Source organism: Nomascus leucogenys, chromosome 1a, assembly GCF_006542625.1.
Source record: "Nomascus leucogenys isolate Asia chromosome 1a, Asia_NLE_v1, whole genome shotgun sequence".
Classification (NCBI taxonomy): Eukaryota; Metazoa; Chordata; class Mammalia; order Primates; family Hylobatidae; genus Nomascus; species Nomascus leucogenys.
In genome coordinates, this window is record NC_044381.1 from 39,709,524 (window position 1) to 39,732,709 (window position 23,186).

At 41.3% G+C, this 23,186-nt stretch overlaps 1 protein-coding gene across 1 annotated transcript in view; it reads left to right on the forward strand.

Annotated features, from left to right (window-relative positions):
* FBP2 (fructose-bisphosphatase 2) overlaps positions 1–23,186 on the forward strand; it is a 48,610-nt gene that overhangs the window by 14,554 nt on the left and 10,870 nt on the right. Inside the window, exons 4-5 of the mRNA XM_003260514.2 lie at positions 15,586–15,726; positions 19,800–19,937. Of these exons, the coding sequence (XP_003260562.2) occupies positions 15,586–15,726; positions 19,800–19,937 (279 nt within the window). The remainder of the gene's footprint in view (positions 1–15,585; positions 15,727–19,799; positions 19,938–23,186) is intronic.

The window sequence follows — 23,186 nt, forward strand, 5'->3', positions numbered from 1 at the left end:
GCCATAATGCGTTAGGACACAGACCTCTGGGATTAACTCCTGCCTCTTGGGTGGGCAGGTGTAGTACTTGACACTGGGTACAATGTTGTACAATATTTTTTGCCTGTTTCCACGTGACATCAAATTTGTTTTTTAACCCTGCTGCATTTACATGAGTCAAAGCATGAAGTTCTTGTGCTTTTATGAATGCAGAGGATACCAGTAAGTCAGCTTTTTCGTTTGCTTCAGTTAAAGGTCCTGGTACATTAGTATGTGCTCGAATATGAGTAATATAAAATGGGAAATTCCTTTTTCTTACAGTTTGTTGTAACAAATTGAACAGCTGGTTTAATTGATCATCCATGCTATATTTAATTAGAGCTGTCTCAACATCCCTTGTAGCCTGTACTACATATGCAGAATCTGATATAATATTAACAGGTTGATTAAAATCTTCTAACACTGTAATGACTGCAATCAACTCTGCCCTCTGAGCTGATTGATATTGAGTTTTGATTACTCGCTCCTTTGGCCCTGTGTAAGCCACTTTTCCATTGCTGGAACCATCAGTAAATACTGTCAGAGCATTTTCTAAAGGTTCATGTCTGGTAATTTTAGGTAAGATCCAAGTAGTCAATTTTAAAAACTGGAAGATTTTTGTTTTTGGGTAATGATTATCAATAATTCCCACAAAATCAGCAAGGCCAATTTGCCATGCACCAGAATTGATAAAGGCTTGTTTAACTTGTTCCTTGGTTAAAGGAACAACTATTCTGTCTGGGTCGTTACCACACAATTTTATTATTCGTAATCTTGTCTGACCAATTAATGTAGCTATTTGGTCCAAGTACAATGTAAAAGTCTTAACTGTACTGTGAGGAAGGAATGACCACTCCACCAGATCAGTATTTTGAACAATGATGCCTGTTGGAGAATGTGCAGTGGCAAAAATTAAAAGTTGGAGTGGAGCTAAAGAATCTATTCTATTTATTTGCGCTGACTGAATTTTTTCTTCCACTAATTTAATTTCTTTAGTTGCCTCTGGGGTTAATATTCTTTTACTATTTAAGTCTGGATCTCCTCTAAGGATAGAGAACAAATTTGACATGGCATAGGTAGGAATGCCTAGAGTTGGCCGAATCCAATTAATATCGCCTAACAATTTTTGAAAATCATTTAGTGTTTTTAACGTGTCTTTTCTTATTTCTATTTTTTGTGGCTTAATTTTTCTATTTTCTATTTGCATCCCCAAATAATGAAAAGGATCAGAGGTTTGGATCTTATCAGATGCTATTGTTAGTCCTGCGTTGGCAACCTCTGCTTGCAGAAATGTGTAACAGTCAATTAATTTGTCTCTTGTTTCTGCAGCACATAAAATATCATCAATATAGTGAATGATATAACAATCTGAAAATTTGTCTCTAACTGGTTGAAGGACTTGGCCTACGAAAGTTTAACAAATAGTTGGACTATTAAGCATTCCCTGAGGTAATACTTTCCACCGAAACCTGGTGGCTGGTTCTTTATTATTTATGGCTGGTATAGTAAAGGCAAATTTTTCACAATCTTGCTCTGCCAGAGGAATGGTAAAAAAGCAATCCTTAAGATCAATTATAATTAAAGGCCAGTCTTTTGGGATCATGGCCGGAGAGGGCAATCCAGGTTGGAGAGGCCCCATGGGTTGAATTACAGCGTTTATGGCTCTTAAGTCCATTAACATACGCCATTTGCCTGACTTTTTCTGAATTACAAATACAGGAGAATTCCAGGGTGAGAATGAAGGCTCAATGTGTCCCTTTTCTAATTGTTCCTTTGCTAATAAGTGTAAAGCCTCCAGTTTTTGCTTTGGTAGCGGCCACTGATTTACCCATACTGGTTTTTCTGCTTTCCAAGTTAATGGAATGGGTTTAGGAGGCTCTACAGTGGCCGCCCCTAAAAAGGATACCCTATTCCTTTTCTTTGTAGATTTTTCTCAGTCTCAATTGGGACTTTAATGCCCTTTTCATTTTTTCCTAATCCCTTCCCTGGTATATATCCCATCTTAGTCATGATTTTTTGACTCATGGGGCTGTATAATGGAGCGGGCATTAATGATTTCTGCACCCCATTGTTGTAACAAATCTCGACCCCATAGATTAACAGGAATTGAAGTAATCATTGGCTGAACAGTACTTTCTTGATTATCTGGCCCTAAACAATGTAAAATCATTGTACTTTCATACACTTCTGAAGCTGCGCCTACGCCGACAAGTCTTGTTACAGCCTTTTGTTTAGGCCAATTTTTTGGCCACTGATTTAAAGCAATTACAGAGATATCTGCTCCTGTGTCTACCAACCCTTCAAACTGTTTTCCTTGAATAATGGCCTTACACACAGGTCTGCTCTCAGAGACCAGACTTGCCCAGTATGCAGCCTTTCCTGCCAGATCAGTGCTTCCGAACCCTCCTGTTCTTTTTATCTCACTGTTTCCAATTTTAACATAAGGTAGGAGTAATAATTGAGCGATCCTGTCTCCTGGACTGGCACTCCAAGGAATAGAGGAACTAATAACCAATTGAATTTCGCCTTCATAGTCTGAATTAACCACACCAGCATGAATTTGAACTCCTTTTAGATTTAAACTTGATCTTCCTAAGATTAGTCCTACAGTCCCCTCAGGCAATGGGCCGTATACCCCTGTGGGGATTATTTGTGGAGGCTCCCCTGGAAGCAGAGAGACTGCTTGTAAAGTACACAAATCTACTGCTGCACTGCCACTTGTGGCGGGGGATAATTGCTGTATGGTGATAACTGGCTTAATCCCTGAGACACTTGCGACAGTGGGGGTTGTTGTTCCTGAAAACCCTGAGGAACAAAGGGTTGAATTTGGAATGCCCCAGTTCGTTGCGGGGCCTGAGGCTGGCCCCTCCTCTCATTTCCCGACAGTGGTTGCCCATTTTTATCAAATTTAGAACGACATTGATTACCCCAATGTTTTCCCTTTTTACATCTTGGACATAGGCCAGGTGGCCCTTTATCTGTTGTTGTAGTAGCTTGAGTTGTTACATTTGGCTTATTTGTGACTAGGCAGTTCTTTTTTAGATGACCGATTTGACCACAGTTATAACATTTTCCCCCAAATGTTTTCACTTGTCCTCCTAAAGCAACTCCTGTGATTGCCTGAGCCATAAGCATAGCTTTATGCATAGCTCCTCCAATTCCATCACATGCTTTAACATACTCTGAGATTACATCTGATCCTGCGGGAACCCTTCCTTAATGGCTGATTGACAGTCCGGATTGGCGTTTTCATATGCCATCAACTCCACTATGACTTTACGGGCATTCTCATCGGTAATTGACTTTTGAGCAGCATCTTGAAGTCTTGCTACAAAATCAGGGTATGGCTCTTTAGAGCCTTGTCTTATTGTATTAAAGGAAGGGCAGGCGGTTCCTGGGTCTTGGATTTTCTCCCAGGCCCTAAGGCAGATAGCCCTGATTTGCTCAATGGCCTCATTTGGCATTATTGCTTGTTGGTCAACAGTGCTCCAATTTTGACCTATTCCTAATAGTTGATCTGCATCTATGTTAATTGGAGGATTGGCAGTCCTATTTCTTCGGACCTGTACTTGTGCCCCATCAATCCACCAAGTCTTAAATTGTAAAAATTGAGAGGGTGAGAGTGATGATTTTGCCAGAATCTCCCAATCATAAGGAATGAGTCTATGTCCATGAGCAATGGAATCTAACAATGTTCTCATGTAAGGAGAGTTGGGTCCATACTGTTTTACTCCTTCTTTCATCTCTTTTAGCATTTTTATAGAAAAAGACTGATATCTGGCTTCAGCTACGGGAGGCTCTCCCTCTTGGGCCCCTTTAATTGGAGGATTGGCAGTCCTATTTCTTCGGACCTGTACTTGTTTAACCTGCATTTGAGGTTCTAAGGTTGCAGGCATCTGAGCTGTTGTAAGAGGAGTTGGCCCTCGTGGTTTAGACTCTGATGGCTCTGTCAATTCTGGATCTTTTTCCTCTAATTTTAACGTTTCAGGATATATTACCTCCTGTAATTGATTATTGTCAACATTTTGCGTTGACCGAGCCATTACCAGCTCTGCTACACATTTACAGTGTGAACTTTCTTTTCTTTTCTGGGACTCTATCCCTGCCTCTTTTTCACAATTTACTGCACAGCTTTTAGGGACATCGGAAACTGGAACGCTATCTTCTTCTGTTTGCAGCGGTTCTAAAGCTACTTTAATAATGACCCAATCATTCCATACTGTAAGTGGAATGATTTTACCTTCCCTACTTGCTTGTTTTAATTCTTTGCCAATTTTTTCCCAATCTTTTAGATCTAAAGTTCCCTGTTCTGGAAACCATGGGCAAAACTGTTCTATTGTTTGAAAGAGTGTATTTAGATTTTTGGTAGACACTTTAACTCCCCCTCTTTTTAAGAGAATTTTTATAAAGCTGCGATAAGAGGCATATTTACTTTTAGTTTGCCCCATTGTTACCCTAGGTTCTTCCGAGCGCACAAGCTTACCGCAAGGCTGACTGTAGACGTACTTGGGAGTCTCTCGTCGACTTGTCCTCAATGACCACGCTCCAGCGTACCTTCACCTTAGAGAAAAGCGCCTCCACGTTGAGCGCCAGATGTAGGGGTGGCCTGCCCCTCCACACCTGTGGGTGCTTCTCGTTAGGTGGGACGAAAGACTTGAGAAAAGGAATAAGACAGAGACAAAATGTAGAGAAGGAAAAGCGGGGCCCAGGGGACCGGTGCTGTGCTTACAGAGGACCCACACCGGCACCGGCCTCTGAGTTCCCTTAGTATTTATTCATAATTATCTTTACCATCACCGGTGCTGTGCTTTGAGATGTATATGCGAACATCTCCATAAACCTTGTAGCAGTATTGCTCCAGCAAGCCCCACCTTATTCCTAAAGGCGGTTTTCTCCTTACTCAGTAAACAAAGCACATTCTGCACCGCCCAAAACCCTTTTAACCTTAAGTCACCACAGCACATGTCTCTTGCGAGGACAAGGTTGGGAGTAGGGTCACAGGTTAACAGCATCTCAAATACAGAACTAAATGGAGTCTCTTATGTCTACTTCCTTCTATATAGACACAGTAACAGGCTGATCTCTCTTTCTTTTCCCCACAAGATTGCACCGCTGCACTCCAGCCTGGGCAACAGAGCAAGACTCCCTCTCAAAACAAACAAACTATACACCCACACACACACACACACACACACACATTTAACAGATTATAGGAGGAGCTATGAATATTTATGAAGATGATCCTGACATATGTGTATTGAATAAATATGCATGTATGACCCATGTTTATTTTGGGGTGGAATGTATTCCATTTAGGCCCTGTATATCAAAAGGTCTTTCTAGGACATAAAGGCACACAGTGTGTGCTTTCTGTAAACTGGCCAGACCTAGCCCATGGTTGGTGGTCTTTTATCAGGAGAGCTACTGAAATTAGTGTCTTGTCTAATTAAAGCTGTAGTCTTGGCTGGTGGAACAAGAGGCTGGGGGTGAGTTAGTCAGCTGATCTTAAGGCCAGCGCTTGTTTGGCTGCTAGAGAAAAAGAAAAACCTATGGCAGTTAGGACGTGGTTTCCTCTTCAATATAGGAGTGAGTGACTAACCCTTGCCTGGTGTGGCCTTAGGTCCCGTTTCTAACTGGGTATTTTCTTGTGACAAACAGCCTATTTTGTCAATCTTAGGGTTTTCAGTTGTGCCTAATTCCAAGAAGTGGGGGAAGGTATAGGGAGGCATGTCTGATCCCGCTTCCTGCCATGGCCTGAGCTGGTTTTTCAGTTTATCTGGGGATTTCCTTCGGCCAAGAGGCAGGTCCATTCAGTCTGTTGAGAGGCTTAGGATTTTATTTTAGTTTATATTCTCCCTTTTTTGTCAAGGTATTCCAGGGGCAGTATTGATGGCCAAGCTTTTATTTTGTCCCATATGGATGCTGGGGTGGTATGGTTACCTTCTCCAGGTCCATCATGTTCCTCAATGGGACCCCTATGGCCCAGGGACTTAGAGTCAAAACAGTGAAAGCCAGTTAAATGTTCCAGGCCAGATGGGAATGGAGGTGGGCAGGCACTCATTAACCTTAAAACCTCTTTTAAGCATGTAAAAGCCAAAAACCCAAAGCCTAAAGGCAAGGTTCCAAAATTGACTTATGTACAAATCTATACATTGAGCTACTGTGAGCTTGGCTAGTAGCACTTAGCTGCACAAAACACAAGCATTTTGTTCAGCTGTTGAAGCCTCTCTGTGTCCGTCCTGGATTTGGAGGCTCTGAATTAATTTGATCCCATAAGACCAGCCCTTACTATCTCAGACGTTCACTTCTTCCACGATAGTCTTTAGGCCTGGGGGGATTGAATAGTTTCAGTTCCGGAGGTAAAACAAAATACAAAGAATTAGTAATGTTTTAAAGCATCATAAGCCCAGCCTAGTTCTGAGAATGACAAGAAAGGAGGCTTATAGGTAATTAAGCATTTTAATTATTTGGTATTACGGAATAGAGTAAATCATATTACTTTAGATAGAGGCAAAATTAATAAATTAATCTTACTGGTTTTGACTACAAGGCTGTCCTTGTGTCTCATTAAAGCAGGCGACTTTGATTGTAACCTTTGCCTGGATCCAGGGACAAGGCTTTGGTTGGCTTGAGTTTGGTATCAGATACTGGCAGGAGCCAATGCCTTCTTTAGATGAAATATGTGCACCTAGGAGTCAAAGCCCTGTAACTTAACTGCACAAGGATTAGTTAATAGTACCTGATAAGGGCCTTTTTTAGGGACTGGAGGTAGTGATACTAGAGCCTTTGACCTGACTGGAACCTGTAAAATGATTTTAAAACCTCGTGGCGATTAATTTTTATAGCTTTGGTAAACCCCAGCAGAAAGTCAGAAACTTAATTTAGGATTCAATTTTGAAAATGTCAAAGATGTTAAAAGGCTCAAAACAATTGATTAAAACAGAACTGTAGGTCATTGTTAAACAATAGTTGCTCATTTAACCAGAGTGATAATTGAAAGATTTAAAAGGCAATCCAGGCTGGGCATGGTGGCTCACACCCGTAATCCCATCACTTTGGGAGGCTGAAGCAGGTGGATCACTTGAGGCCAGGAGTTCAAGACCAGCCTGGCCAACATGGCTAAACACTGTCTCTGCTAAAAATACAAAAATTAGCTGGGCGTGTTGGACCAGCCACTTGGGAGGCTGAGGCATGAAAATCACTTGAACCTAGGAAGCGGCGGTTGCAGTGAGCTGAGATTGCGCCACTGCACTGCAGCCTGAGCAATAGAGTGAGATTCTGTTACAAACAAACAAACAAACAAACAAACAAACAAACAAACAAAGGCAATACAGAAGGTTATATGGATGTACAAACTTTAACCCTTTTAGATCTCAACTTTTCTAAGCAATTAAAACCTAATAAAGACAACATAGGAATTATTTTGATAAAATGTAAAATGTTGTTTCTTAAGTGAATTACCAGACAGGGAAAGAAAAACTTGCAGTGTAGCTGCTTCTCTTCAGGGGAAGCCTATTTGGATAACCTGGAAGTTAAACTGGGAGTGTATCAGGGAAATACATAATTCTCAGTAACTGCATGAGAAGCTTTCTAATCATGTTGACAAATTTAGACATATCAAGGAAAGTACAGAATCAAGTAATAATGTAGGAAAACATTGCTTTTCTAGACCTTTAAGATAAAACATTTTAGTGCCAGGCCATAATAATAAAGTTGGAGGAGAAAGGTCACAAGAGTTGAGGAAAAAGCTGAATGAGAGAGTTATCCTCTCAGGCCTTCTCAAGGGGAGAAAAAGCTGAAAGCAGCAAGCCACAGCAAAGCCAAACTTCTGAGATATGATTCTGAGAAGTTTTTAAGAGAAAGAGGTTATAAAAGTAAAATTTCTTGTTATTAGGAGCAAATAAATACCTTAAGACAGACAACCTTGCTTTAAACATAGGGGGCTATTACAAATAATCCCCTTTTAATTATAGTTAACTTAATCACATGCAAAATTCTTTTATAAACTCTCCACAAACTTTAATACAATTTATACAAACCATTTATGATATGCTTAAACTTTTTGACTTGTCCTAAATTTTGTTTCTTTAGATATCAGTCATTTTATTTTTAGGACAAGAATTTACCACACAAGTTTTTTTTTTTTGAGACAGAGTCTCGCTCTGTCGCCCAGACTGGAGTGCAGTGGCCTGATCTCGGCTCACTGCAAGCTCCACCTCCCCAGTTCATGCCATTCTCCTGCCTCAGCCTCCCGAGTAGCTGGGACTACAGGCGCCTGCCACCACGGCCGGCTAATTTTTTGTATTTTTAGTAGAGACTGGGTTTCACCGTGTTAGCCAGGATGGTCTCTATCTCCTGACCTTGTGATCCGCCTGCCTTGGCCTTCCAAAATGCTGGGATTACAGGCCTGAGCTGCTGCGCCTGGCCTATAAAATTATTTTTACAATAGGAATACAATTTATAGAATTATATAGTCATTAGAATTTTTATTTCTACTAACTTTAAATTTCAGTGGAAATTTAGTAAGCAAGAAGTCCTGAACTGTGTGTCAGATGTTAGTATTTTATAGATGAAGTCATTTCACAATTTTAGAACCATGTTTTCCCATATTTTATTGTAAATTATTCCCATAATTTATTATAATTTTTAAAAAATTGGAAACTACCCAGACATTCAATAAGCATTTATTATTTAATTTAAAATAATTTTAAGATTTTAAATTACAGAAAAAATTCACTTAAAAACATATATTTCATTTATGTGTATTTAATTTTTTAATCTTTAAGCTTATCTAGATTCTTTTTGAAAACAGATATTATACAAAGTTAGTCATTATTTAAAGTTATTTCCCTGTTAACCATTTTAAAAGTCTGAACATTAGGTGAACACCTAAGTAAGAACCTCAAAGTTAAATCCATGGGCATTTTGCCAATAACTCAGAGGATTCAATTGCTTTCCTTGAACTAACAATCCTAACTTAGTCTTATTTGTCAAAAAAATTACACAAAGATTACTCTGGGTTTGGCTGGGTTATAGTCTTACAATCTTTGCACCAAACCCTGACACTTTAAACATTTAGCAGAGACAAATATAAAATTTATTTGCTTAGACACAAATGTATGCTGATGATTCTGAAGGCATTTTTGTTTTTATTTTACTAATAATTTTTGAAGCCAGTTTTATTTATCAAAGATTCACGCGAACTTGGAAAGCATTTGAACTTAATTTATGTGTACTCATTTACTTATAAGCCAATTTGGTAGCATGCTAGACACGACACAGAATATAACTGTAACGTGTACATTACATAAACATATCTAAACACGTATACATCCATACACAAACGAAGGTCTAAGAGCTTTTATCTGAGAACTCTAGTCATGAGACAGCATCACAAACTGACCTATAAAAACTGGCTCCAAGTTACTTTTCTGACAAAATTGGAAGCTGTTCACATGGCTAACTTTGTTTGCCCTGATAGGTAATCCAAGGAAAGCTGGCAGCCAAAATCTGGGGTAAAGCAGTCTCTATGGCAGTTTGGGTTTTTTTCTTTTTAAATCTTTTACCCCTTTTTGCTGTTCAGTTTCAAATGAGTTTTCAATGTTTATATTCGATTTAGATCATAAATAATGAATCTTGCCTCAGCACCAGCAGTTTAATAACAGCAGATTTAAAGCAGGCAGAAAAGAGAGGAAGGTAAAGAGCTAAAGAAGATTCTACTTAACTCCACAGTGTAGGTTAACCATTTGAACTCTGAGTTTTTCTTCTTGTAATTTGCCCATCAGTTTAAAATGTGTACAAAAATGGGCCAGAATATGTAACCAGTCCCAAAGAAGATGACAAAATCAGAGGCCGTGATGTTGGAAACGGTTTTTCTCCTTCAAGGCTGAACCCCTGGACTGGACAGGAAATGAGAAAAAGAAAAGAAAGAGATGTAGAGGAGAAAGGTCAAGTTTTACAGGAAGGAAGAGGAAAGAGAAAGAAAGGAGGGGAGGCTTGTGAGCCCTTCAGCCACTGCAAGGCATGGGGTCAGTACCCTCACCACCCAGGTTTATCTCCTGCCAGGGAGATCCTCAGTGCCATGGTGTGGGATGAACCCTTCCCACCTTTGCAAGTCACCAGTCAAGGTGAAATGTTTCCAGCCAGAGGGAGCTATGGGTGCTTTTGGCCAAGAGGAATAAGGCTGTAGGTGCTCCAAGATCATCAGGAGGATGACTTGGAAGAAGTGGGGGGAGGGAGGGCTGAGTAGAGTCCCAAATATCTCACCTCAGTTTCCAATGCTCCCCCAACCTCCGCCCTGGAACAGCCTGAACCCAGCAAGGCCCCAAGGGTGCCACAAATACAAACAAATACAAATGCATAAAATGCTCAAATGGTGTCACTAGCGGCCAAGTCTAAATAGAGCAGAGTCCCAGTGACATCCCAAAAGAGGCAGAGGGTGGTCAAATGCACTCCGACTAACTCACCAAGTTCCAAAGTTTCAAAGTTCCAAAATTCCAAAGTTTGTCACTTCTCTAAAAGTCACTTTCATTGCACCAGTGAAACACTGGAGGTATCAGGCACTGCAGCAGGAAGAGAAAGAGAGGATCCCCAGGACAAAAGCATCTAGGCAGCTGCAGGAGACTCCCTAGTGTTCCAGCCAAGGGGTCAGGTAGCCACAGCAACTGGAGCCCACAGGCAGCCCCACAGGCCCTGTCCGATAGAAACCAGACCGTGGGCTTGGGCCCCCAGAGCACACTGTATGGGCCACTAAAATTGTAACTGTATGCAGGTCCACATGCTTGCTGCCTGCAGAGTCCAGTTAACAAGAGTGAGGCCTGGTAGATAGAAAGTGACTTTATTAACCACAACTAGTAAAGGGGAAGTGGCCAGATTCTCATCAAATCAACCACTTTGACTATTTCAGGGGAAGGGAGGGGTTTAAAAGAGGAAAACTTGATTAAGGAGGGCATGCAAGAATTGTGCTGAGTACAGTATCTCTGTGTCTTGTTTTTGTGACTATCTTTGGTGCCAGTCCACCTGGACCTCAGGCTGACATCATCTCAACAGTGGCCGAGTTGTTAATTAGCTGCATTGAAGTAATCTCTGGAATTTTGCAGCTAGGTCTCCATGCTTGGTCTGTCTGTCTCAAAATTACCTCCTGGAACTTCTAAGAAGGCACATAATAGATACTAGCATGCAGTTAGCTAAATGCACAGGGAGTATATACGGTGAGAAAGGGAGTTATTTTATAGCTAAGAGAAAAGGCTTCTGCAGTTTGCTTCAAGGCTATATCTTGAAATCCAAGAGAAGGGAAACATGTTTTAAAATATATTATGAAGTTAAGCTGCCCAGTTACGTTAGGAAGATGAAATTAAAACCACAGTGAGACACCATTCTCCTCTTCCAGAGTGGCTAAATCTAAAAAGACTAAGCATACCAAGTGTTGGCAAAGAAACTGGAATTATTATCCGTCGTTGGTGGGACTATCAAATAGTATAACTACTTTGGAAAACATTTGATAGCACCTACTAATGCTAAACAGATATTTACACACTATGGCCAAGCAATTTCACTCCTGGGACCCACACAGAAGAAAGGAATGCTGCGTCTGCCCGAAGATGGAGAAATTAGTCATAGTAGCCCCAAACCGGAAAAATTCAAATGCATATCAACATGAGAACGGAGAATAAATTGTGATATAGTCATACAACTGAAAACTACATAGCAATGAAAAAGAACAAACTACTGCTATGTGTAACAACATAGATAAAATTGCAAAGAAATAAACTTGAAAATCATAAGCCATACAAAAGAACACATGCAGTGTCATTTCATTTATATGATGTTCCAAACCAGATAAAGTTAGATTTGGTGATAAAGGTGAGAATAGAGGTTACCTTTGGTAGGAGGTGATAGTGACTGGAAGAGACTACTAGGCCTGGCTTCACTAGCCGTAGAGACCGCTAGGTTGCTGGAAATGTTATATAAATGGATCTGGATGTTATGTAAAATATTCTATAAATACACATAAGTGTATATTATACATTTGTAAAAATTTATCGAGATGTACCATTAAGATTTGTATGCTCTGCTATATGCTTTATTACCTCAACAAAAAGGAAAAAAGTCCACATTTCATAATTTCTACCACTAAATACATGGAGCTCTTGCAATTTTCATTAATTTTACCAAAAAGTAGTGGTAGGAAGCATCACCTGTCTGATGGACTTAGATATTTATTGGTGTAGAAAAAAATAAAAACACAGCACTAAATCATTTGCAAACTACCATAAAATTTACTGAGAAAGGTGTCATGGCAATGAAGATTGTTGATATAAACTGGGTTTTTGAAATCTCAGGACCGTGTTAGACAAATACAAAAACTGAACCATTTTTTTTTTCCATGAGTAGAAATAAATTATAGATGAGTCGATGAGTTTGGTGGAGAAGTGGGGAATATTTGTGTCATCCTGTCTTGATGTAGGAGAAATTCAGTCTAAACATAAAGACAAGAGAAGAAAACATATGGAATGTCATGAATAATTTTAATTTTAAAACTGCACTGCAAAAACAGGCACCATAAATAAAATAAGAAGGCAATGACAATCGAGGAAAATATTCGTAACATATACAAGACATTAATATCCTTTATATATAAAGAACTATTAAAATAAATAAGAAGATGAATATCCTGACAGAAAAATAAGCAAGACATGAAATAGACAACTTACAAAACAAAAATGGTCAAAATAAATATATAAAAGGTTTTACCTGACTCACAAAAAATAAAAGTTAAAACAAAAGAGATGTCATTTTGTCCACCTGTCAAATTGACAAAGTTGAAAAGACAATGCTATCTTGTGTTTACCAGGCAGAATTAAAATGAACCCTCTTATTATTGATGGTAAAGGTATAAATTGATGCACTCTTTCTGGAGGACAATTTTTCAATATATATCAAAAGATTTTTACTCAATTATTTAATTATTAGGAATTTATCTTGGGAAAATGATCAGAGAATTGTGTATTTATGCAGTAGATTGTTAATCTTAGGTTGCCTTGTTTTTCAAAAGGATAAAAAGAGAATATTAGAAACAACTCCACATGCATACATGTGACAACTTAGATGAAATGAACCAATGTCTCAAAAAGTACAATATTCTAACTCACCCAACAGAAAACAGATACTTTGAATGGCTACCTACAGGGCTCAATGCTATTAAGAAACTAGTGTCCAAGAAAAGAAAGCTCCAGGCTCAGACGGTTTACTGGAAAAACATACCAAATATTCACAGATTATTCAGTCTCTTCCAGAAAAGAGAAGAGGAAGGAACACTTCCCAATTCATGTTATGAAACCAGTGTTATCCTGGTACAAAAACCAGACAAAGATTGTTCAAAAAAATACCACAGACCAATATTCCTCATCAATAAATGCAAAAACTCTTAACAAAATATTGGCAAATAGAGTTCAACAACACATAAAACAAATTATACACCATGACTGAGTGGGCCTTATTCTGGTGATGGAAGACTGATCCAGTATTCAAAATCCGTCAGTGTAATCCACCACATCAACAGGCAAAAGAAGAAAAATCACACAATCATATCTATTGATGGAGAAAAAACATTTGAACAAATTCAACACTCATTCATTATTTAAAAAAGAAACTTGCTTAGGTAGGAGGATTGCTTGAGGCCAGGAGTTTGAGACCAGCCTGGGAAACATAGCAAGACTCCCATCTCAAAAAAGACATTAGCAGGAGAGGAGGTTGGTAATGCATACCTGTAGTCCCAGCTACTCAGGAAGTTGAGACGGGAGGATGACTTGAGCTCAGGAGTTGGAGGCTGCAGTGAGCCATGACCAAGCCACTGCACTCCAGCCTGGGCAACAGAGCAAGACCCTGTCTCTGAAAAAAAAGAAAGTCTTAGAAAACAAGAAATAGAGGAGGAGCGTCCCTTAACTCTATCAAGTACATCTGCAGCTAGCATTACATTTAATGGTGAAAGAGCGAATGCTTATCCTCTAAGATCAGTAACAAGGCAAGGACGTCCTCACTTGCCACTATTACCCAACATATGTAATCCTGAAAGTCGTAGCCAGCACAATAAGGCAAGGAAGATGATGAAACACATACAGATTGGAAAGCAGGTAGTAACACTGTCCTTGCAGATGCCATGATGATCTATGTAGAAAATCCCAAGGAACCTACAAACAGAAAACCAAAACACTTCCTAGAACTAGTGAGTTTAGCAAGGTCACAGGATACAAGATCAAGATACGAAATCAACTGGATTTCTATATATTAGCATTAACTAATTCATAATTATAATTACATTTTAAAATATGTGCTATTTACAATCACTCAAAAAATGAAATAGTATAAATCTAAAAAACGTGTATAGGATTCTTATGCTGAAAATCACTACATGCATGCATGTATATATGTGTGTGTGTAAACTCACGTGTGTGTTGTGTGTGTGAATTAAATGCAATATCCGTGGACCGGATTGTGCTAGGTGATGGGAAAACAGACATGAACAAGATGGAGTTGGTACTTGCCACCAGGTTGCTCACAGTCTAGCTGGGAAATCAGACACTAAGCCCATGAATGAAAATGTTTTGGGAGCTTCAAAGAAGCAGCTCGGAGTGCTCATGGCATCAAGGACTGGAAGACCAGACCATGAGGTCAGTACATGGGGGCGAGAACATTCGGGTTTACAAGGCTTCTACGTACATCACAACAATGCTATACTCCAATTCTAGGTTTCTGGAGGAGAGACTCACATTGGGCCAGTTTGAATCACAAATCTATGAATCTTTCTTGGCCCCATCAATATGTGTGCGTGTGTGTGTGTTGTGGGAGGTGGGGTAACTCAATACAAATGTAGCAGCTGAGAGTCTCCATTTTGGATAAGGGGGTGAGGAAGAATCATTTTGCACTGGTTGGATGTATCAAGGGCTAGAGAAGGACCAGAAGGAGCACCAACATTTAAGGAATCAGAGGAAGAGGTGCTGCGGGGAGGAGAAGCAAATGAGAAGGAGCATCCACAGAGTCAGAGGGAAAGCCAGAATCAGGGCTTCCGGCTGCTGGATGAGTTGTGCAGCCACTCCAGCTGCAGTAGGTTCTTAATCTCAGGTGGTTTTGCTCTCAGAGTTCTCCCTCTGAGTCATGGAGGTGATGGTGCTGTCTGCCCCAAAGGGCTGTTGAGTGTGCAGAGTAAGACACTGCATCTGCATGCTCAGCTCAGTGATCTGAGTTGTGAGTATCATGGCTTATGGGAACATGGCTTATGACGAAGAGGGGCTACAGTTTTAGCATCTGGGAGTGCTTTTCTTGGCAGGCTACAGACACATGTGTTTGGAAAACAGAAAGGAAGAAGTCCAAGAATGGCCTTTGCCATGGTTGAGCTAGAACTGTTGGCAACATGGCCACTCGTTTCCTCTGGATAGATTTGAAGCAGCTTAAAATTCTAAGAACTGCCCTGCCTTCAGTGATTCCAGGAGATCTTAAGCCCAGGCCCCTGGCAAAGGGTTCTCTCCAGAGACAACAATAACACATGGCATTTCTCCCTCTCTTCCACAGACCTCAGAGGATGAGCCTTCTGAAAAGGACGCCCTGCAGTGTGGCCGCAATATTGTGGCCGCAGGTTATGCGCTGTACGGTAGTGCAACCCTGGTGGCTCTCTCCACAGGGCAAGGCGTGGACCTCTTCATGCTTGACCCGGTAGGTACAGAATATGGCATCATCTGTGCCTGGGGACACCATGGGCCTCTGTACCTTAATGCCAGTTCTCTGCGATAATGTCCTGGTTATTCCTAATACTTGTTTTGGGGACCAGGGGGCCTGAGAGCCTAGTTTGGGGAGCCAACACCATCATCAGAAACCATGAAGGGCCTCTGTCCCAGTGAGGGCACTCGGGGGGTAGGAGTGTCCCGCAGAGCCAGTTGCGTCAACTCAGGCCCTGTCCTTAAGGAGCTCATTTTCCAAAAATGCGCTCAATCTCTTTGGCTTATGAGAACGCCATGATTTAAGAATCACAATGCTGCAAATTTCTAGCAGAAGCACGGGTTTATTAGAGCAGCACCATCCAGTAGAATGCTCCGTGAATTTCATTTTTAAATGCTGGATGCCTTGCCCATCACTTGTGAAATGCTTTGCCAAGTATACTGAGGTCTTGTGAAAACTCAGCTAACGTTGACCAAAGAACACGTCAAAACCTCTTGGGTTCACTTAGACAAAAGGTAAGTATTTAAGTTTTTGATTTACAGCTGTTTATTGAGCATCTACTGTGTCCCAAAGCAGCATTTCAGACAGTGGAGATGGAGCATTGATCAAACACGCATGACAGCCCTTGTGGAGTTCACGTGTTAGTGCACATGTGTGGAGAGAGGGGTTTGCAAAATTTCAAGATGACATGGAGTTAACTCACAAGACAGAGTTTACAGTATGGAAAACCAGAAACTTTTCAAATAGAATCTTTTCACCTATATGCCCATTATAACAAGACCCATTGCTGTGTCAGTTTGCTAATGCCTCAATTTCTCTTTATGTTCAAAGAAGCTGGCAAACCCTGAGAAATTCTACGGCTTACAAATATTACCCTCAGACAATAAAACACCCTTTCTAAAGTTGTTGTAGAATAACAGCTAAGAGTTAGATAATTCTTCATAAGTGGTAGGAATGTAAAATACCTGTCCTATGAAATTTATATCTATTAATGCATTTAAATGTCACAGTGGCCTTATGAGGTATGTCCTACTATTATTCTCATTTTCAGATGGGGAAAGTGAGGCGTAGAGAGAGTGAGTAACTTGTGCAAGGTCAAGCTAGTGACTGGTGTCAGGAGTCACGCTTCAGCAGTCTGTGTTTTAATTACTCTACCACACTAAATTTCCAACACAACTGCTCTTGAGTACAAGCAAAATATCTCCGTGAACATTCTGAGCAGTTCTAAAGGCAATGGGAGATGCTTTGACTCAGGGACCCAACTCAAGGATTCCCAGGCACAGACAGAGCCTCTGTTTTCTGCCCTCAGTCATGACAGCAGGGCCCAGTCTCGACATAGGTGGGCACCAGAGCTTGTCAACATGACAGAAGGAAGAGATGAACCATAACATCTTTCCAGATCTCTATGTATTAGCCTGAAACCCCTTTGGATCACATCAGCCTACTAAAAAGGACATTTGAGCAAAGACCCAGTGCACAAAGCTTAGTGCCTGTTTGACATCCAGCGGAGGTAGCTTGTGGCAGTTGTCACAGATAGAAATGCCATGGAAGGCGGCCAGTAGCTTATGGAGGCAGCATTCCCTGGTGGGTCAAACTGAGCCTGTGAGGTCTGTGGGTTTGCAGGGCTGGTGATTTGATTTTGTCAGAACACACATATTGTTCAGGCACAGAGAGACCACCTCCTGTTAACCAACTCTCCATTGTGGGTAAAGCTCAATGTCAAGGCATTCATTTACAAATGGGAGCTGTTGTTTCTTTTGACAAGGATCTGGTGTCTGATAATTGGTAACAGAGTGTATGAGAGCCCATATTAAAAATCAGCGGTTGTTGGTGACCACACAATCAGAACAAATGAACACATTTTCCAGGTTAATAAAATTGTGGAAACAGTATTCCCAGGGCCTGAGGGTCGCAGCCCCAGCCCCAGGAGTGGATCAACGCAAGGCGTTTTCACCTGCCCTGATGCAGAATGCGCGCCTCTGTTCAGGTGGTGAGTGAGTGCCACTGTTTAGATGACAGTTGTGCATCTCCATCCTCTTTGCTGAAAAGCAAGAGCAAAATTGACCCTGGCTCAATTAAGTGAAAGGAGTTACTGCATTGATGGAAAAGCTGAGGACCCTGGCTAGGAACGGGCAGGACTAGAGGACCAGGAAGCAGGAAGCACAGCAGTGGTCTCGCAACATGGCTGGTCTGGCCTGGACACCACCCCCGGTGCTGCGCCTCTCACTCAGGTTTCAAATCCCAGGGAGGGGTATCTCATTTTCAAGCTAAGGTACATGCCTGATCTTGGCCTACAAGAGGCCCAGATATGAGTCTTCCTAGACTGGCATCCAATGAGAAGAGTTCATTCTTCAAAGCAAGTCAGGGCACTTTTCAGAAGTAGAAATCAGCGCCGGGCTGCTCCAAAGCAACAGACACCCACAGTGAGTTAAAGCTCATGAGTCAAAGACCATCACTCATGCACCTGTAATAACCTGAAGTTAGATTTAGCAGGCACTGCAGAGGAACCATGGGGTGTTGCATAAGGAGGGAGTTGAGATGGGCTTATAGCACTTAGGGTTTTGCTTGGTGATTCTAAAGAGGATTTGAGGAAGAGAGGGTCAGTCTGGATTGGATATTGTCTGGAAGTGGGTGCAATTAATCACTAGTTACCTTAATCATTTTTATCTAGGAGGCAGAGAGATTGAAGTCATTGATATAGAAGCAGTTGTCACTCATGTTAGGCAGGAAAGGATTGTTTAGTTGTTTTTGTTATTGAGTCTCCTTGGCACTGACTTGTTTCTGACATGGACAGTGTTACCTCTCATAGCAACACCTCTGCTATGTGGAGTCATTCTGTGGCCTTGCCTTTTTATATTCTGGGAATACCTCTGATGTTCCTTGGGAACCTTCTGGCCTAGCTGCCAACTGTGAGCTGTCATTTTGGAGTTTCTCACTCTCAAAATCTTGGACATTCATCAAAATGGATCTGGTTTCCAGGCTCTGATTTTCCTCCCAGTGACTTAGACAGACATGAGCATTTAAGGTGGTATCTGCCACAAGCTGATCACATTTTTAGTGACTGATGTCACTAGAACTAGACATAAGGGTATTTGAGAGATGCCCTGCAGGTACTGACCAAGGTGGCTACATGAGTTATGGAGAGGGACTAGGCACACTTTTATTAATATGTCTGAGGATTCCTTTAGATTTTCCAACTTTTTCCTTATGCCGGGTGAACACAGTTTCTGATGAAAGTGGCTTCCTCTTTTCCCCAGATAAGAGTGGGATACCAGAAATTATGAATAGTTTCTACGATTGAATCACTAACATAAACAAAATAACTGTACCACAATTTTTTTTTTTTTTGAAATGGAGTCTTGCTCTGTCATCCAGGCTGGAGTGCAGTGGCACGATCTTGGCTCACTGCAAGCTCCGCCTCGCAGGTTCACGCCATTCTCCTGACTCAGCCTCCCGAGTAGCTGGGACTACAGGTGCCCACCACCACGCCCGGCCAATTTTTTGTATATTTAGTAGAGACGGGGTTTCACCATGTTAGCCAGGATGGTCTCGATCTCCTGACCTCGTGATCCACCCACCTTGGCCTCCCAAAGTGCTGGGATTACAGGCGTGAGCCACCACGCCCAGCCTGTACCACAAATTAATGGTTAAAATGCATCCCTCATACAACAATGTAACTTCTTCCTCTCACTGTTGATGGCCTGTCTTCCTGAAAACACTAATCTGGGGGTGAGAACTTGGGAGATACACACAGTTGGGTTCATCATAAATGAGGAGCCTCACTGACAGTGGAAGATGCAAAGGAAAAGAAAGAAGACTATGGGCCTTTTCCTTAGAATTGTCTTCCTGCTTGCTATGTTACTGCTAGAGCTTCCTGTGTGGGCTCCATATGGTCCCTATTCTTCCCACCACTCATGAAAACACCAAAGAGCAGGCTCAGAGTGACCACAGCCAAGCCCCAGCTCTGCCAGCAGGCCCCCATCTTCTCCTGCTCTGATGTGGGGATCATGCGGTTGGCTTCTGTTTCCTGGCTTCTCTCTTCTTCTTGGCATCTCTCTTCATGTTGCTAGGCTCTTGGTGAATTTGTCCTGGTGGAAAAAGATGTCAAGATTAAGAAGAAAGGAAAGATTTACAGCCTGAATGAGGGCTATGCCAAGTATTTTGATGCGGCCACCACTGAATATGTGCAGAAAAAGAAATTCCCTGAGGTGAGTGAAGAAAGCCAGGTGGGTGGCAGACAGAATGCTGTCCCCATGGGGTCCTGTTTGGGTGGTGGCTTCAGGGGCTTTGCTGAAAGAGGTTGGTGCCACTGTTTGTGGCTGTGGTCAGTATGAAGATGATGGACTCTGCCTTTCTTCATAAGCATTCAGTATCTTATATAGCTAAAATTTACCTTCTAAAGGTAGCACTTATCTTTACATTTGAGTTTTTCCAGGATAAATTCTTTATAAAGAAGGTAGGGATCACATTTACAAAATTCAGAGTTCAGGCCAGATCCTCTCTGAAGTCATTTGTTTAATCTAAGCTCCAACCTACAGACTCACTCACTCAGTTGCATTTGCTTTTAGAATAAATAATTATATGAGAGGCCTTTAAAAAGTTCATGGAAAAATGAAATTAAAAGAGATTAGAAACATAAAATATAAACTTTATTTCTCAACATAAGCTCCATCAAGTTCAGATGCTTTTGTAAGGCTTCATACCAACCCTTTAATCCCTCTGTAACGAACTGAGGTACTGGGAATTTAATCTTAAGGCAATCTTTTTAATGTTATTTGCTGAAGAAAAATGGGTGCCCTGCCAAGACCAGTTTGGTGGAGGAGACCCTAACCCAGCAGTGCTAGAGGAATTAAAGACACACACACAGAAATATAGAGGGGTGAAGTGGGAAATCAGGGGTCTCACAGCCTTCAGAGCTGAGAGCCCCAAACAGATTTACCCACGTATTTATTAACAGCAAGCCAGTCATTAGCATTGTTTCTATAAATATTCGATTAACTAAAAGTATCCCTTATGGGGAAGGAAGGGATGGGTCAAATTAAAGGAATAGGTTGGGCTAGTTATCTGCAGCAGGAGCATGTCCTTAAGGCACAGATCGTTCATGCTATTGTTTGGGGCTTAAGAATGCCTTTAAGCAGTTTTCCACCCTGGGCAGGCTAGGTGTTCCTTGCCCTCATTCCAGTAAACCCACAACCTTCCAGCGTGGGCGTTAGGGCCATCATGAACATGTCACAGTGCTGCAGAGATTTTGTTTATGGCCAGTTTTGGGGCCAGTTTATGGCCAGGTTTTGGGGGGCCTGTTCCCAACAGTGCCCTTTAAAGGTTTTTTAAGATTAGGAAACAAAAAGAAATCAAAAGGAGCTAAATCAGGATTATAGTGATTTTCCATCAAAACTCTTGCAAAATTGCCATTGTTTGATGAGAAGATTAAGCAGGACCATTGATGTGGTGGAGAAGAACTCTATGGTGAACTTTCCTGGGCTTTTTCTGCTAAAACTGTGGCTTTCTCAGAACACTCTCATAATAAGCAGATGTGGGCCAAGGATGTTTTTCCCAATGTTGTAAAAATGAATGGGCATAATTAGTCAAGGACAAATTGTATCCTACACCTTCAGAGGCCCTTGCTCTTCTCCCCCAACTTACGAGCATCTATAGTTATCCCTCCCTCCTGCCCTCGCTCTCTCCCTCACTCTTATCTATCTATCTATCTATCTATCTATCATCTATCTATCATCTATCTATCTATTATCTATCTATCTATATCTTTAACTGAGGGATTTCTCATAGCTTTTCTCTATAGAGCAAAGGTAAGTTAGAGTAGAAACACCTGTCTCTGTTATGTCAAGTCCTTCTGGGCTAAAAAACTAGGAGCTTAGGAATGTGGGTTCCATCTCCAGTTCCTGATAGTTCACTGTGTGTCTGCTGAAAGATTCTTTCTGTATTTAAATGTTTTGATTTTATGACTTAATGTTTTCCCCAAATATAAAAATTGTGTTCCTGTGTAACACATCACGTAAAGACAACAAAAAATATAAGAAAATGTAAACAAAATTCATGTGTAAGATACTCCACCCTCAAAAACCCCACTGTGAACATCTTTTTTTTTTTTTTTTTTTTTTTTTTTTTTTGAGATGGAGTCTTGCTCTGTCTCCAGGCTGGAGTGTAGTGGCACGATCTCAGCTCACTGCAGCCTCCGCCTCCTGGGTTCAAGTGATTCCCCTGCTTCAGCCTCTCAAATAGCTGAGATTACAGGCACGTGCCACCACATCCCGCTAATTTTTTGTATTTTAGTAGAGACGGGGTTTCACCATGTTGGCCAAGATGGTCTTGACCTCCTGACTTCGTGATCCTCCCACGTCGGCCTCCCAAAGTGCTGGGATTACAGGCGTGAGTGACTGCACCTGGCCCAACACCTTGACATTTCTCTAGGGTTTGTTTTCTTGCAAGTGTGCTTACACAGTTACCAAATGTAATTCAACTGGAAAGTTTTAAACCTGCTTTTCTGCTTATTTCATGAGCATTTCCTAGTCAGTAAAAATTCTTCAAAAGCACATTGCTGCACCATAACATACTTAATCATTCTCAAGTTGTTCCACACTTAGGCTGTGTCCAGCTTTTCACTCCATAAAATAATGCTGCAGTGAGCCCCTTTGTACTTCATCTTTGCTAATCTGAAAATTCCCTTAGAAGGCATTCCTAGAAGTAAGGCTGGGCATGGTGGCTCACGCTTGTAATCCCAGCACTTTGGGAGGCCAAGGCGGGCAGATCACTTGAGGTCAGGAGTTCGAAAACAGCCTGGCCAACATGGAAACACCATCTCTACTAAAAATACAAAAATTACCTGGGTGTGGTTGGCAGGTGCCTGTAATCCCAGCTACTCGGGAGGCCGAGGCAGGAAAATCACTTGAACCTGGGAGGCAGAGGAGGTTGCAGTGAACTGAGATTGCACCACTGCACTCCAGCCTGGGCAACAGAGCAAGACTCTGTCTCAAAAAAAAAAAAAAGGTATGAAGGCATTCCTAGAAGTAGGATTTCTGGTGAAGTGGAATTCTGGAACCTCACTTCAGTCTTCACTGTTAAGTCAGGCCAAGGTGTTTCATCTTAGGTCTGATAAAGTGCTAAGTAACTAAAATAGAAGAAGACTTGGTAATGTTTACCTACAATGTGGTTTCACGGCATGCAACTAGAAGACAATAGAATATAATGATGTTCATTGTAATTATGATTTGGGGATATTTCAAGGTGATAATAATAATAGCTAACATGTATTGGGGGATTAACATGTGGTAAGCCCTGTTTTAGTGTTTTATGTGTAATAGCTCCTTTTATCTCATAACAACTCTTGGAGGCAGGTACAGACGAGGAAGCTGAGACACAGAGTAGTTCAATTACTTATCCAAGGTAAGTGGCTGAGCCAGGATTCTCACCCAAGCATTCTGGCTGTAAACCCATGCCGT